Genomic DNA, 14,892 nt, shown 5'->3' on the forward strand with positions numbered 1-14,892 from the left:
AAAAAGACTTAACACATTTCATTAGTGCCTGACAATACTTAAACGTAATGTCATCCATCAAATGAATGTCCATCTGAGCTAGGGTCAGTGGGGGTGCAGCTGGTAGTCGCATCGGACGCCCTGTCAAAATCTCATGAGGGCTGAGTCCAGTCTTTTAATTGGGAATGGCTCTCATACTCATCAGTGCCAGAGGAAGGGCATCTGGCCACTTTAAGTTTGTCTCAGCACAAATCTTGGCCAGTTTATTTTTTGAAATCTCATTCTGGCGTTCCACTGTCCCAGCAGACTGTGGGTGGTGAGGGCTGGATCTGCAAAGCTGCACATAACTCCTTTACAATTTGTCTAGTAAAATGAGTTCCACGATCACTGTTGATACTCAGAGGGATGCCGAAACATGGTACAAAATCTTTAAGCAGAAGTTTCACAACAGTCCTGGCATCTGCTTTCCTGCAGGGAAAAGCTTCAACCCAACTGGTAAATACATCAACTAAAACTAACACATATTCATAACCACAACATTTAGACATTTGAATAAAATCAATCTAAATATTTACAAAAGGTCCCCAAGGAAGAGGGTGGGCTGCCCGCATAGTTTTAACAGCTTTACCGATGTTGTGCTGTTGACAAATCACATAGTTTTGACAGTAGGAATGTGCTACAGATGGGAAACTGGGTGCACACCAATTTCGGTTACCTGCAGCAACCATCCCCCCTTTGCTCGCGTGTGCCATTCTGTGGTATATGTGAGCAAGATAGGGCATTAACATCTTCGGTGCCACCAGGTGACCATCTGGGGCACACCAAAGATGATCAGTATGTAAAACGCATCCAGCAGCACTCCAAGAGCATTTCTCACTTCCTGATGCTGCCTCCTGGATCTTAGCTAGATCTTCAAGGGAGGCTGGTGGAGGCTGCTCAATTAGAACACAAGTATGTTCAGCCTGAGGTACGGAAAGGGCTGCTGCTCTGGCTGCAGTCTGCCAAAGCATTTCCATGGGTAACTTCATCATGAGAGGTCTTGTGAGCGCCACATTTAACAACAGCAATAGCTTTAGGCAGTAAAAGGGCATCCGAAAGAGCAGATACATAAGAACTATTCTTAATAGGAGAACCAGAGGATGTAAGGAAACCTCTGTATTTCCAAAGCAAACCATAATCATGTACCACTCCAAAAGCATAACGAGAATCTGTCTAGATAGTAACTGTTGGATCTTGAGCTAGAATGCAAGCTCGAGTTAAAGCCACAAGTTCAGCCACTTGAGAGGAAAACACTGAAGGAAGGAAAGCACTTTCAACTGCATAGGCTATACATACAGCATAACCAGCAACCAATTTACCCTTAGAATCTCGCAAGCACGAGCCACCCACAAAATAAAGGAGATCAGGATTTTGCAAAGGCACATCTAGCAAATCATCTCTAGGATGGGTGAGGACAGATGTTACAGACACACCAGAAAGATCAAAGAGAATACCACCTGTGCTCCCAGCTCCCTCACCCTTACTCCCAGACCCCTGTAGTCACTTCTAATCAGCTGAGTGTCATACCTCGCAGTATCATTAGTGCCCACATGGATGAGTAGCATGGGGTAGTAGTCAGAGAGCTGGATGATCCTCAACAATCCCTCTATAACACCTTGGATACAGGCCCCTGGCAGGAAGCATACCTCTTGGGATGCCATGTCAGGGCGACAGATGGGTGCCTCCAACCCCCTCAGAAGAGAGTCTCCAACCACCACTGCTCTACGTTTCCTCCTGGGAGTGGTGGCTGTGATCCTCCCAGCCTCGGGGGTACATGGCTTTTCCTCTTCAACTTTTGGGGGTGATTCTTCACTTGTTGCCAGGTCAGCATAATGGTTCCCCATCACCACAGTGGGTAGGTTGGGAGCAGGGGTGGAGTACTCTCTGCTGCCAGAAGTAACCAGCAGCCGGTGTCCTCCCTGTACTAGAGCCATATCTTCCTCCCCCAGTGGCATGACATAAGTTCTCTTTAGCTGGATAGCATCCTCAGCCTTGGAAATCTCTATATGAATACTGTCAATGAATTCCTCATCAGCATGGATGCTCCTCAGCCTAGCCACATCCTTCTGTAGCTCTCCCACCTGCTTCCTGAGAGATTCCACCAGCAGGCACCTCACACACTGGATGGACCCCTGAGTCTGGCTTTCTCCTCTGCCCCACCTCATTCCCCACCCCAGATGAAACAGTTTGTGGAATTTCTGTCAAATTTGCAAATAGCAGGGGGTCAAACAAAACCCCAATTTGGGGCAAATAAATTATTTGTCTGAGAAATTTCTCCCAGCTCTATACAGTATAGCACTTCCTTTGTCTCATCTTCTGCTCTGTCCTGCCATCTTATCTGGTCTATTTGCTCCTTTTTCATTCCTTAATGAGTGTGTCCAACTCTTCGTGATGTCTAAGGAGAGCAGGCCATATCCCATGTGCTCTCCTCTGCTTTCCCCTAGTGGTCCTTAGACATTATGGTAAGGGTTTTCAAAGGAGTGAAAGGAAGATTAAATTATTTGCTATTTGGGTTTCTAACTCCTTAGGATGCTTTGAAAATGTGAGCCTCTCTGTACAGGCCTTTTTTATTGACTCTTCTTGAGACTGGGCACTTCTATCCATTATGCCACACTGATAATCTAAACCTCTTTGCTGTCATTGTTTTATATGGTAAAATGCTGCTTAAGGGTTGAACCAGCACAGTATTACTGAGCACATGTCACAGAGAGTGAACTTCAGGGATCTTGTCCTAGGGGGAACAAGAGAGCAGTTAAACAACTCTCAAGAATCAGTTCTTAGTCTTGGACTCTGCTATGGAGATGTGCTTTGCCCCATCCTTCTGATATCCCTACACACCTCAAGGGGTTTCACTGCTCCGAGTATAAACTATTTGATATCCTTGGGCACTATATTCCAGAGGCACATAGAGAGATCAGACAGACAAATCGGAGGCTGATAGGCTAAGAAACCAGTGAGAGAAAATCACATATCAGAATGTTCTCACCCTATTTCCTGTGAGATAGAAGACCCCGTATCCCAGCTCAACATATTTCTGATCAACGTTTAAAAGGCAGGTGAATTGATTCATATTCATATTCCTTTTTTAAAATCTGTTTACCTGTTCAATTTGAAGGGATTGAAAGATTCTGCCCCCTTATCTCAGAGGGCAGGTGTCTCTGCAGATGCCCATTGACTTCTGCCTGGCTGCAGCAGTTTGTCAGACAAGACTCAGTTGCAGCCCAGGGCCCTTGGTTGGCAAAACCCAGTTATTTGAACCACCATCTCTCTTGCTCTCTCTATTTCTGAAGGCAACACTGAGACAACAAAGATAGCTGGGGCATGTTAACAGTGGTTTATAGTTTCGAGTGGGTGGGTGGGAAGGGGGTTAGGGGGTGGCAAGGTGAGGGACAGGGCATTCTCTGGAGAAGGGGCTTAGCTTTGGAATTCACTGTGCACACAATCTGCCTGTGTTGACATTCTGTTTCCTTGAGCACTTCTTTAAGTGCTTGCACTAAATCATCAAGTCTTTTCTACAAATTTCATTCTTGGTAGTGCTGGACAGTGCACAATGTCTTTTACATCCAGCATGATCTCAATTAACAAATTATTCATATTTCCCGTACTTTCTTTGGGTGCTCTGTTTCACTGATATTTGCCCTCGATATTTCTTCCTTTTGCAAAATTCTCCTCTTTGGAATAAAGCTCTCCATTGTCCAACAAGTCTATATTTGGTCATTTCTTTTTCTGTGTTGTCATTGTTTCTCTCCATCCAGTGCTGGAACGTACATTTTCTCCAGCCTCTCTCTTGCAATTTTGCCAAAATCCAACCTCAAATCATTTCACTCTTCTGGGGATGATGATCTCCAGTTTTCTTGGGTTATTTGGACCATTGCATGATATCAGCCTGGGGTTACCCACCTCCATACAACACATCCTGCCAGGTGAGGCACCTCTAAACTCTTCTGAAACCCCTTTTATGCCATTCACAATAATTATTAATTTGCTTGCAATCTCCATATTGGGTTAGGTTGGCAGGCTATAACACATAGGGTGCCAAATCAGCATTTCTAGGCCTCAAGGGTTGTTATTAATTATTATTATTGTTGTTATTAAAACTCTAGACCTTTTAATAGGGATCAATCAAATAAGATACTACAGATATTTAACAGGATTTCACCAAAATAAAAATAGTACAGAATGTAATAGACAGAGATACATCTCACAAAATTGTCCAGATTCCCATCTGATGGGAATCAGCCATAAATCCATTGGAGTCAATTGCCCAGATTAGCAGCTGGTGCAAATCTGCCCTAACTCCATTGGAGACAATCAGCCAGATCCCCAGCTGATGTGAATCGACTGTAGCTCCACCAAAGACAATGGACTAGATGAAAGAGAGATTAGGCCGGAAAGAAACAGATGGTGACTTTATAGCCTGGTGGTTCAAGCACTCACCCTTGATGCTGGAGAGCCAATCCTGCTGCTACAATGCCTTTTTAATTATTTAATCACAGCGAACATCATCAACAGGATAGACTAAAGGAGCCCATAGTACCAGCTGAATGGGGATTTTGTAAATACCAGCATGCTAGCTGAAGTGGATTATGACCAAGAATGTAAACCTCAGGGCAGACTGTCAAAAAGCAGGTCAGACACCTCAAACTGGTGGTATGTTCTATAATTACATTTCAGCAACCCAGTAACAAATGCAAACTCTTGAAGTACTATAACAGTTTTATCATGGAGTCACAGACAGTCCTCTTGGGCTCTCCCATCTATCTTTCTGCCCAGTAAAACTGGACTTAGTGATAACTAGTTGGTTGCACCAAAGATCACAAAATATTGAAGTTTCTCCATGTCCCAAGAGACTAGTGACTTACACCAACTCAGTTTGTACTTCAGATCTCACACCAAAGACAACACTTGTGGCTCATCCTATAGTAAACTAACTAAGGGTTTATAACTAGGAAACAGAAATGAGAGAGTCATTTACAGATTAAAGCACGTAATTTATAAACAGAAATGAGTTTCAGTCTATGGTTCCAAAAGGTGACAGACTTGTAGCAATCTTTCAGGACTGAATGTGTTTTAGGACTTACACAGGTTGATCCTGGGGATCTCCACTTTTGTTTCCTAGCTCCAGCCCTGTGAGAATCCAAACAGCAAAGCGATGAAGAATTTTCATGTCATCCATCTTTATTTCCTTCTTCCAGAATTCAAGCTGATGGGACAAGCTATCTTGCATGTAACAACTTCTTGGATGCAGATGTGACTGCCATGGGGACAGGCTCTGGAAGTCTCAATGAACTCCAATCCCAGCGGTGTTCCCAGAGGCAGTTCCAAGCGGGTGGGGTGATTTCCTGCACTGCCCGGGCAGAGGCCGCGTTGCCCTCTTCTCTCCCCTCATTCCGAAGGCCCAGACCAGAGCCGTGACACAAGGTTGCTGGGCTGGGGACAAGCCGGGAAAAGCCCACAGTGGGGGGACTCAGGCTGGTGCCACAAGGGGAGCAGAGCCCAGAGGCCTCCAGCCTGGCTCTCTCTCTCCTTCCCCTCTCCCCAAGTACCTTGTGTCCCCCGCTGTGGCTGGGCTGAATCTCGCCCCAGGGGGCCCAGCCAAGGGACACCCCATCTCTCTCATGCTCTCCCAGGGGGTCTCTCCGCCAGCTACCTCATCCCTGGAGCACAGGGTCTCGTCTCTGCCCCACACAGAGAGAGCCCTCATTGTTCCGTGTATGTAGGGGGGGTTACCTGGCTTCCTGGACACCACGAGCAGGAGCCTTATGTCCAGTAAGTATAAATGGGAGTTGTTCCCCTCGGGCTTTTTCTGTGGGTCCAGAAGCCCAGGAGGATGCTACGCTTCACTCCCAGGCTGGGCTGGACTGAGACTGTTGCCTACCCCCATCCCCATGGGGGACAGACAAGGGGGGCCTCCGAAGCTCCTGCCTTGTGATGGAGGCGTTCACAAGTCAGTCCCAGGGATTCTCGTACCGCAGGGCTTGGTTCAATCTCAGATTTTAATTTTTTTTTTTTAAAAAAAATAATAATAATTTACTCTTTAAGTTTTAAATTGTATTTGATATTTTTAAACTTTTAAAAAATATTTTATTTTAATTTACTTTCTATTTCTTTTATATTCTGGCCAGACCCCCTCGCCAGGCTCCTGACACACACACACACACTCTGGTCAGACCGCCCACCCAGCCGGCTCTCTCCCCACAACTCTAGCCACCCAGGAGCCCATAACTAAGCATTTTAGTGCTTGGGCCAAGCGAACAAATGTGTGTCCCCCCTAGAGCTACAGCTGATGAGTTGGGGGAACATGCAGAGTCACCCCCTAATTTCTGCCTTCTGCTAAATGCACAGAGGTTTTCAAACTGTGAGGCATGTCCCCCTAGCAAGCCACCTGGCCCAGCCTGCTCAGGACCCTGGCTCTCCATGCTGTGGGAGCTGGGGTGCTTGGATGGCTTACCCAGAAGCCCCTGCTCCTTGAGCTGGGCTGCCTCTGCACAGCCTGGTGCTCCCCAGGCCTCCATAGCAGGGGAAAATTTGCACCTCTGACTTACTTGCTCTTTGCCTCTGTCCCAAAGGAATCCAGTGCCAGCCAGCGACACTCCCTGGAGTTAGTTCCTGCCCGTGGAGCCTGGTTGCCATGAGATGCTCCTTCAGGCAACCCTCAGCTTGGTCATACCTCATTTGCCACTTGGAGACCACCTGCCCATTGCCGTGTCAAGTCATGCTCCCTGTGCTCCCTGCACACAGTGCGGAACTGCCCCTTGCTCCTCTGGGCTGCCCTGCCCCAGCCCCCGTAGCTGCCGGTCTTCTCATAGTCCCCCACTGCCTGAGCCCCCATACCCGGGCCAGACTGCTCCTGCCAGCTTCAGAAACAGAGGCTATCAGAACAGAGTTGAACCCTCAGGAGGTTCTGGTGTTGCAGTATCCACAGCACTGATTGATGCAGAGTCAAAAGCAGCTGCAAAGTCTATATCTACAATCTTAACAAGCTTTGGTCTGCTCTAGTTGTTTTCCAGAAACATTCTGCAGATCTTTCTATAAATACTGACATAAAAGAATCATTGCAGCAGGAACTGGGGTCCACTGCCTCCCCAGGGAGTTCTCCTAGCTACTGGAGGCCAGAGTCATTCTCACTCTTGTCACTCTGGCCCAATGATTGACCTTCAGCTAGCCATCGGCTCTTGGATGATTGGTTCCAGTAGTCATGATGGTTTTGACCTTCAACTGTACCAAGGAGGTTGGCCATTTCTTCTGTGATTTTATACCTTTGTTAAAACTTACCTGTGCTGACACCCACCTAGTTGAATTTCTGACTTTCATAATGTCTGCCTTTGTGGTTGAGTTCCCATTTCTACTCACCCTGGCCTTCTACTGTCAGGTCATCTTGACCACCATCCAAGGATCCCTTCCAATTCAGGGAAGAGAAAAGCCTTCTCCACCTGCTTCTCACACCTTCAGGGTGTTTGTATTTCCTCTAGGTCCATCATTATTGTCTCTGGGACCTCTGTAGGAACCCAGTCACCAGATTTAAACAAGGTCTTCTTCCTGCTCCACACAGCAATATCTCCCATGTTAAACCCCCCTCATCTACATGTAGCATGAGAGACAAGAAGGTCAAAGATCCCTGGGTGGAAGCAAAGCGATAACTTTCCTAAAGAAGCACAATTTCCCAGAAGGTGACCTGAGTCAGAGAGGAATGAGGACCTCCAATGTATTGGAACTTTCCTCCAGAGCTTTCTTTGTCATTAAATCTTTACCAAACTTTTAACTCCCTTGAGAGACGTGTTAATTTTGTTTATGCAACACACATGTCAAACTGGTAGCTGAGAGAGTTGTTATGTCTTTTCAGTGAGGGACAAAGCAATCCACAAAAGGGTCAGGAAGAAAACCATTGCAATGATGTAATCATTAGTGAATAGGCAAAAGGCAAATAACTAGGTAGCAATATCTTTTTAAAGGGTGTTGCAAGTCGACAGCCACATCCCAGCTTCTCAGCATTCGAAGGAGCATCTGGAAAGGAGTGTCAGGCACACGTGAGTTGCTGGTGCTGTCTTAAGACTATTATATGCTCAATGTGTTTCACTGTTATTGTGTGACTTGCTAGATGGCTGCCAGGAGACTAATTTCAATAGGACCAGAGACCACATAGGCTGGGAAGCAACACCTGGTATCTCCCTGTTCTCTGGTACTTTAAGGACAGTATTGGTGCAAGTGACCTTGAAGTGTTACCTCCACCACACTGGGTTCAGCACTGAGGCTGGTAACCACAGGCAGAGGGACTAATGTGGGAAAGTGAAATAAGGAGCTTTGAAAGTAGTAGAAAATCTGAGCTGCTGTAGCTTAGGAGATGAGGGATAAAGAGGCTGCAAGGGTCCAGACTGTTCCCCACAGAACCAGCAGTCTGGATGAGCTAAGCCTTCCTACATTTTGTTTTATAAACAACCCCCCTGTGTCTTGTTATGCTTTGATGCCTGCTGTTCAGATTAAGCGATGCTCGGTGTCCCAAAGCTTGGTTTGGATCGCTGTGTTCACCTGGTCCTAGCTCCCCATGGGGAAATCTTGCAAGGGCAGAATAGCCTAGTCAGGCGTGCTAAGCACTCACAGCTGGTAAACAGTTGCTGCAAGGCTCTAGGACTGGGTCAAAAGAGTGAGAGAATTGTGAGTTTCCATCTCTGAGAGATAAGGGCTCTCAAGGCCTCTCATCCACACTGAGAGATGTCAAAGATGCAGCTAAGCTCTTAACTGCAATAAGGAGTGGACAAACGTTGCTAGACATAGGTCGTATTCTTACATGCAATATTGGTTTTCCTGTGTGCAAATAACACTTAGCTTTCTACAGAACTCTTTGGTGAAGAGTTTCAGAGGTACAAAACAGGAATAGGCACCTATTCTATATCCTTTTTTTGTGCCTTTCAAAGTCTCTCCCTTCCCTCCTAAGTTACAAAATAAGAGCTTCCATTGTAGAATTGAGGCATAGCATGGGCAGTGACATCCTCAAGACCATGAAACTGGTCAGTGACATCAAGGCCAGGAATAGATCCCTGCCTGCCAGAATTTCAGAGCAGTGATCAGTTCTCCTGGATCACACTGACTTTCAGGAAACTATCATAGGATAATTGATGTTAGGGATACAAGAGACGTATTTGGTCATATAATCGTAGATTTTAATCTAGAATCAACCATTATGATCATTTAGTCTGAACTCCTGCATTATGCAGACCAGAGGGTTCTACCCAATAATTCCTGCATCAAGCCCATACCTTATGGTTGAACTAATACTTATCTTTTAGAAATAAACAGTCAGTCTTGATTTAAAGACTCCAAGTGATGAAGTATCCACTGCATTCCTTAGTAGGTTGTTCTGTTTTAGCCTTTATGTTGAAATGTTCCCAATTAATATTATGTAGTTAAAGATAAGGGTGCAATGAAACCCAACTTAGTTTTCGGGTACGAGCCTCTAGGTCAGTTATGGAAAATGTATACAGTATAGGACCCTTAAGCTACATTTTGAGTAATACAACTAAACTGTATTGAAACAAAAAAACAGTCAATACATTAGAAGCAAGAGGAAGACCAAGGACAGGATAGGCCCATTTCTCAGTGAGGTGGGAGAAACAGTAACAGGAAACTTGGAAATGGCAGAGATGCTTAATGATTTCTTTGTTTCGGTCTTCACTGAGAAGTCTGAAGGAATGCCTAATATAGTGAATGCTTATGGGAAGGGGGTAGGTTTAGAAGATAAAATAAAGAGCAAGTTAAAAATCACTTAGAAAAGTTAGATGCCTGCAAGTCACCAGGGCCTGATGAAATGCGTCCTAGAATACTCAAAGAGCTAATAGAGGAGGTATCTGAGCCTCTAGCTGTTATCTTTGAGAAATCATGGGAGACAGGAATAGGGACGTTAAGAACAAACTGCATATGCTATCAGGCACTGCACCACCCACTTGTGGCCAAAATCTCTCTTTTCAAGTGTTTTTATGAAAATTTACAAATTTCCATGGAAAGAATATTTTGCTCCAGTTCTCCTAAGGCCCAGTTATGCCAATACAGCCATGCAAAGGCAGGGGGCTTTAAAGGTGTGTGGAACAAGAATCTTGAGAATCTTACCCATATGTACTATTGCAAGTTGCTGAAGTTATAGGTAGATTACTTGGGGGATGCAGACATGTGCGTCCATTGTCTTTTTTCCTTCTACAGAATTAACCAAAAAGTACCCGTCTGTGACAGTCCGGGGTCATTTCAATGGATGTATTTGTAACTGTTGTAACAGCTGCCATATTACCTCAGGTTAGGTGAAAAAACATTATTTACTAAGGGTCAGGTTTTCAAAGGTATTTAGGTGCCTAAAGATACAGATAGATCCCTAGTTGTATTTACTAATGGACATAAATAGGTTCTGGGTCAGATTTTTAAAGGTATTTTAGGTGTCAAATGAGACTTTCAAAAGCATCTAGCCCCTCAACATGCTTTTAAAATCAATGTGTTTTCGTTTGTGGGTTTCTTTTGTAAAATCCTTCTAGAAGAATAATTGAATCTTTAGACCTTAAAACGCTTTTGACAATTTGACTCTAAGCAGAGACTGTGAAAGGGGATGGAATAACAAGGAAAGAGTTGCAGATTTGGGGAAAGGAGATCTTCCTGATTTGGTTAATCTTCCTTTCTTGCTTCCTTTCCAGAGAACACATGGCACACATGCCATGGACAAATCAAACATCCATTATCAAGTTCATGCTCCTGGGATTTGGGAACCCAAAAGAAGTTCAGATTCTGCTTTTTGTGGTGTTTCTAGTGATCTACATTGTGACCCTGGCTGGGAACCTTCTTATTGTTGCTCTAGTTGTGGCTGATCAGCAGCTTCACACCCCGATGTACTTCTTCCTGGGGAACTTGTCCTTCCTGGAGACTTGCTATACCTCAGTCACTGCCCCCAGATTGCTGGCTGGGTTCCTGGCAAAGGACAGAACAATGTCCTTCAGCGACTGTATCACACAATTATTTTTCTTTGGTGCTTTAGCTTGCATTGAGTGCTTCCTCCTTGCAGTCATGGCTTATGACCGTTACTTAGCCATATGCAACCCACTCAACTATAATGTTATAATGAACCTCAAGGTCTGCCTTCAGCTGGTATCTGCCTCCTGGATAACTGGTTTCTCAGCCACTGCTTTAATAGTGGGGATGGTGCCTCAGCTAAGCTTCTGCAGTGCCAATGAAATTAATAATTTCTTCTGTGACATGGAGGACCTGCTCAAATTGTCCTGCACAAAAAGCCTCCTGGTAGAAATGATTGTTTTGGCGTCCTGCTCCCTGGTAACCCTGGCCCCTTTCCTCTTCATCGTTGTGTCTTACATTCTCATCCTCTTGGCCATCCTGCAAATCGCCTCCTCTACAGGGAGGCAAAAGGCCTTTTCCGCCTGTGCCTCTCACCTGCTAGTGGTGAGTCTGTATTATGGGACCATCATTATTATGTATATGATGCCATCGTCAGAGTGGTCCCCAGTGTTACATAAAGTTCTGTCTCTCATATACACGGTCATCACTCCGATGTTCAACCCCATCATCTACAGTCTGAGGAACAAAGAGGTGAAGGGGGCCTTCAGGAAAGTCGTGCTGCAGAATTTAGGCATGATTTAGGCTGTCATTTTCAGAATGGCCTATGGAAGATTGGTACCCAACTTTTATTGGTAGATCAGTGCCTAATTTCTTTAGGCTACTTTGAATAACCTAGCCTAGATCTCAACAGACTTATGAAGATCACCTACAATCTTAACTGCACTTATTAATGATCTATTTGACTGTGCCTTTCTTCTTCCCCAGCAGCACTCAGCATTTCACAATACTGAGCCTGAAAAAATTCCTGTGAAGTTAGAGGAAGGAAGTTTTGAAAAGGGACTTTTATCTATGGGCACTTATTGTCCAGCTGTGTTGGAAGTCTCTTGGCATGGTTGCAAAATGAAATGTGGACATTAAATGTTGGTTCCTTAGACGTTTCTAAGATCTTCAATTTCCCTCTCAGTCTTTCCTCCACATACATAATAACATCTCCTCCCGACTAGATTTATCTGCACAGAGACACTTCCAGAAAAACAGGATACTCAGAAAAAGCATTGTGCATGACCAAAAATATGCAAGGTTGTAGGGAGAGTAAAGCATGTGTGGAGAAGTGTTGGAACTGAGCCACTCTTCTCAATCTGAAATATCATTGTACTGATAGCCTCTTATATTGGAACTAACCCTTGACCAAATATGAAATCTGGTTGAGATTTTCAAAGGAGCCTAAGGGACTTAGGCACCTAAATCCAACTGTGATTTAGGTTCTTAGTTCCCTTCACTTCTGTTAGGAATCCCAACCTTTCTGGTTGCCAGATACCAAAGCTATTGAGTCCATCACTTGGGCTCAAGAAAATCTATTCTGCAATATTTAAGATACACAAACTTCAGAACATCTGAAACTAGGCAGAGCAGGACAGTGGTTTGTGTAAATGGACACACATGCACATGGGTGTGTGTAAACACATCAATTAATGTAAACGTTCTGGCATAATCTCTGTACCCATAGGGCTTATTCATCACGATGTATTGTCCATGTCTGGTTCCCAGAAGAAAGCATGCCCATCAGTAAGTTCTCTGAGGAACCTGTCCCACGCCGACCTGAATTATACTGGTGTTCTTGGGGAAGAATAAGTCTATTCACGTCTTATTGCAAAACCTTGTGGGAGATTGTTATTTCCTGTCCAATTCAAAGAGTTTGATAAGTACAATCAAATCCCAAATCTTTTAACTCAACCCATCACCATTATGGACAATTTTGTGTCTCCAAAGCTTTACTCTTAGCAATGCCTGGTGTAACTTAAGTTGTTTTTCCCAAATGTAAATGAAACAGCCTAATGAGTCTCTGGGGAGGAGGGAATGATTCGCATCACGATGAAGTCTAGTTTATCTTTCTATGCAATGATGGTTCATTATAACTCCTGGCCCTTTACGGACAGACATCCTTTATTTCACAGATTAGCTGCCCATTACACATCCTTGACACATACTGCCATCTAGTTGTCGCCTCACAGAATAAATCTGTTTCTGTTTCATATTAGGTATTATCTGCTGACATCTAATTGCCAATACTGTATGTTTCCTCCGAGTGGTCACTCTGAAGTACAACAGCCCATTTATCAACCTTCCCTTTTGTTCCCCATTAAAACATTATGAGCTACATTTTCCAGTAGTGTAAAATGTTTGCTCCATTAAAGATAATGGACCGGATTGTCATCTGATTTTAATTGATGCAGCTCCATTGGACTCAGTGGGTCACATTGTCCTCTGGTGTAAAAAGATATAGCTCCATTGATCAGTGGGACAGACCCCAGCTGCTAGGAATCAGCCATAGCTACACTGGAGTCAATGGCCCAGATCCACAGCTGTGGGAAATTGGTGCAGCCCCACTGAAATTAACAGAGCTGTATTAACTTACTAGAACTTAGAATCTAGCCTTGTAGCTGCTCCTTTCTTATCCCTTCTTTTCTGCAGCCACCTAGAAGCGTTTATATAGTATGGCTGCCCTTTTGCAACCCCAGAGGTTCTGCTGACATCCTGTCTCCATTATGCAAAGTAGCTGCTCCTTTCTCATTGCATATCAACCATCCAGTATAGTGTACATGCAAAGTTCTCATCTGTGACCCCATTCAGCCATGCAACAGCATTTACACAGTATCACTGCTCTGTTCTCTTTCCTTTCTAGCAAGAGGCAGTAGGGTGTAGTGGATCAGACACTGGAAATGTGGATTAGTGTCCTCACTCTGCAAGTATCCCTGTGAGGTCTGGGAAAAATTACCTCACTTCTCTATGTCTTGGTTTCTCTCCCCACCTTTTTTTACCTTTGTCTGTTTAAAATGTAAGGCCACTGAGTCAGGATCATCTCATAGTGTGTGTTCAAGCCCTGGCAAGCACCATAAGGCTGTGATCTTGGATAGGTCATGAAATCACAGCTGTTATATACTGTGACAGGGTCAGGTCAGATGTCTAAAAGAAGGTAGATACGTTAGTTCCAGGTTAAGCAGGTCTTTTTTCCCTGAGTTAGATAACAGGGACTATTGAACACTCAGGAACTTTCTAGAACTGATTAAGGCAGGCAGGCTAATTAGGAAACCTGTAGTCAATTGGGAAGCTGCTAGAATTAATTAAGGCTAATCAGGACACCTGGTTTAAAAAGGCTCTCACTCTAGTTAGTGAGGTGTGTGTAGGGAGCTGGGAGTGAGAGGACATGCGCTGGAGGACTGAGGAGTACAAGCACTAAAAGACATCAGGAGGAAGGTCCTGCGCTGAGGACAAGAAGGTGTTGGGAGGAGTCCATGGGGAAGTAGCCCAGAGAATTGTAGCTGTTGCATAGCAGTTCCAGAAGGCATTCTAGACAGCTGCAGTCCACAAGGCCCTGGGCTGGAACCCGGAGTAGAGGGCAGGCCCGGGTTCTCCCCTAAACCTCCCAACTTCTGATCCAACACAGGAGGTTCCATCAGAGGGGAAGGTGTCTCGGCTGTTCCCTGACCCACATGGTGGATCAGCAGAAACTGCGGGGATTGTTCTTATTCTTTTTTCTCCATGCTGGCCAGTGATGAGGTTATCTGAGTGAATGGCAGATTTGAGCCATGAAAGAGGCCAAACTGTGAATCTCTGAGGCGAGCAAAATCTGCCAATAAGTGCAGGACCCACCAAGGTAGAGGAGGAATTTTATCACAATATATAAATCCTACTTGTAATTGTTCCCTTTGGTCTATTGCTCTCCCAAACTTATTGGAAAAAGTGGAAGGGGCTATAACTGTGTTCTCCATCCTGAAGCTAGTGAAGTTGGATCACAAACAGGGGCCCGTTAGGGTAAAATGCTAATATTTC

General features: G+C 44.7%; 1 protein-coding gene across 1 annotated transcript; it reads left to right on the forward strand.

The window, feature by feature from the left end:
- Window positions 1-10,695: 10,695 nt before the first annotated feature.
- On the forward strand, window positions 10,696-11,643 carry LOC116835097 (olfactory receptor 5AP2-like). The gene has a single exon (XM_032797586.2). It carries the CDS (start codon window positions 10,696-10,698, stop codon window positions 11,641-11,643), a length of 948 nt encoding a protein of 315 aa, XP_032653477.1.
- The last annotated feature ends 3,249 nt before the right edge of the window (window positions 11,644-14,892 follow it).

Source organism: Chelonoidis abingdonii, chromosome 14 (assembly GCF_003597395.2).
Source record: "Chelonoidis abingdonii isolate Lonesome George chromosome 14, CheloAbing_2.0, whole genome shotgun sequence".
Taxonomy (NCBI): domain Eukaryota; kingdom Metazoa; phylum Chordata; order Testudines; family Testudinidae; genus Chelonoidis; species Chelonoidis abingdonii.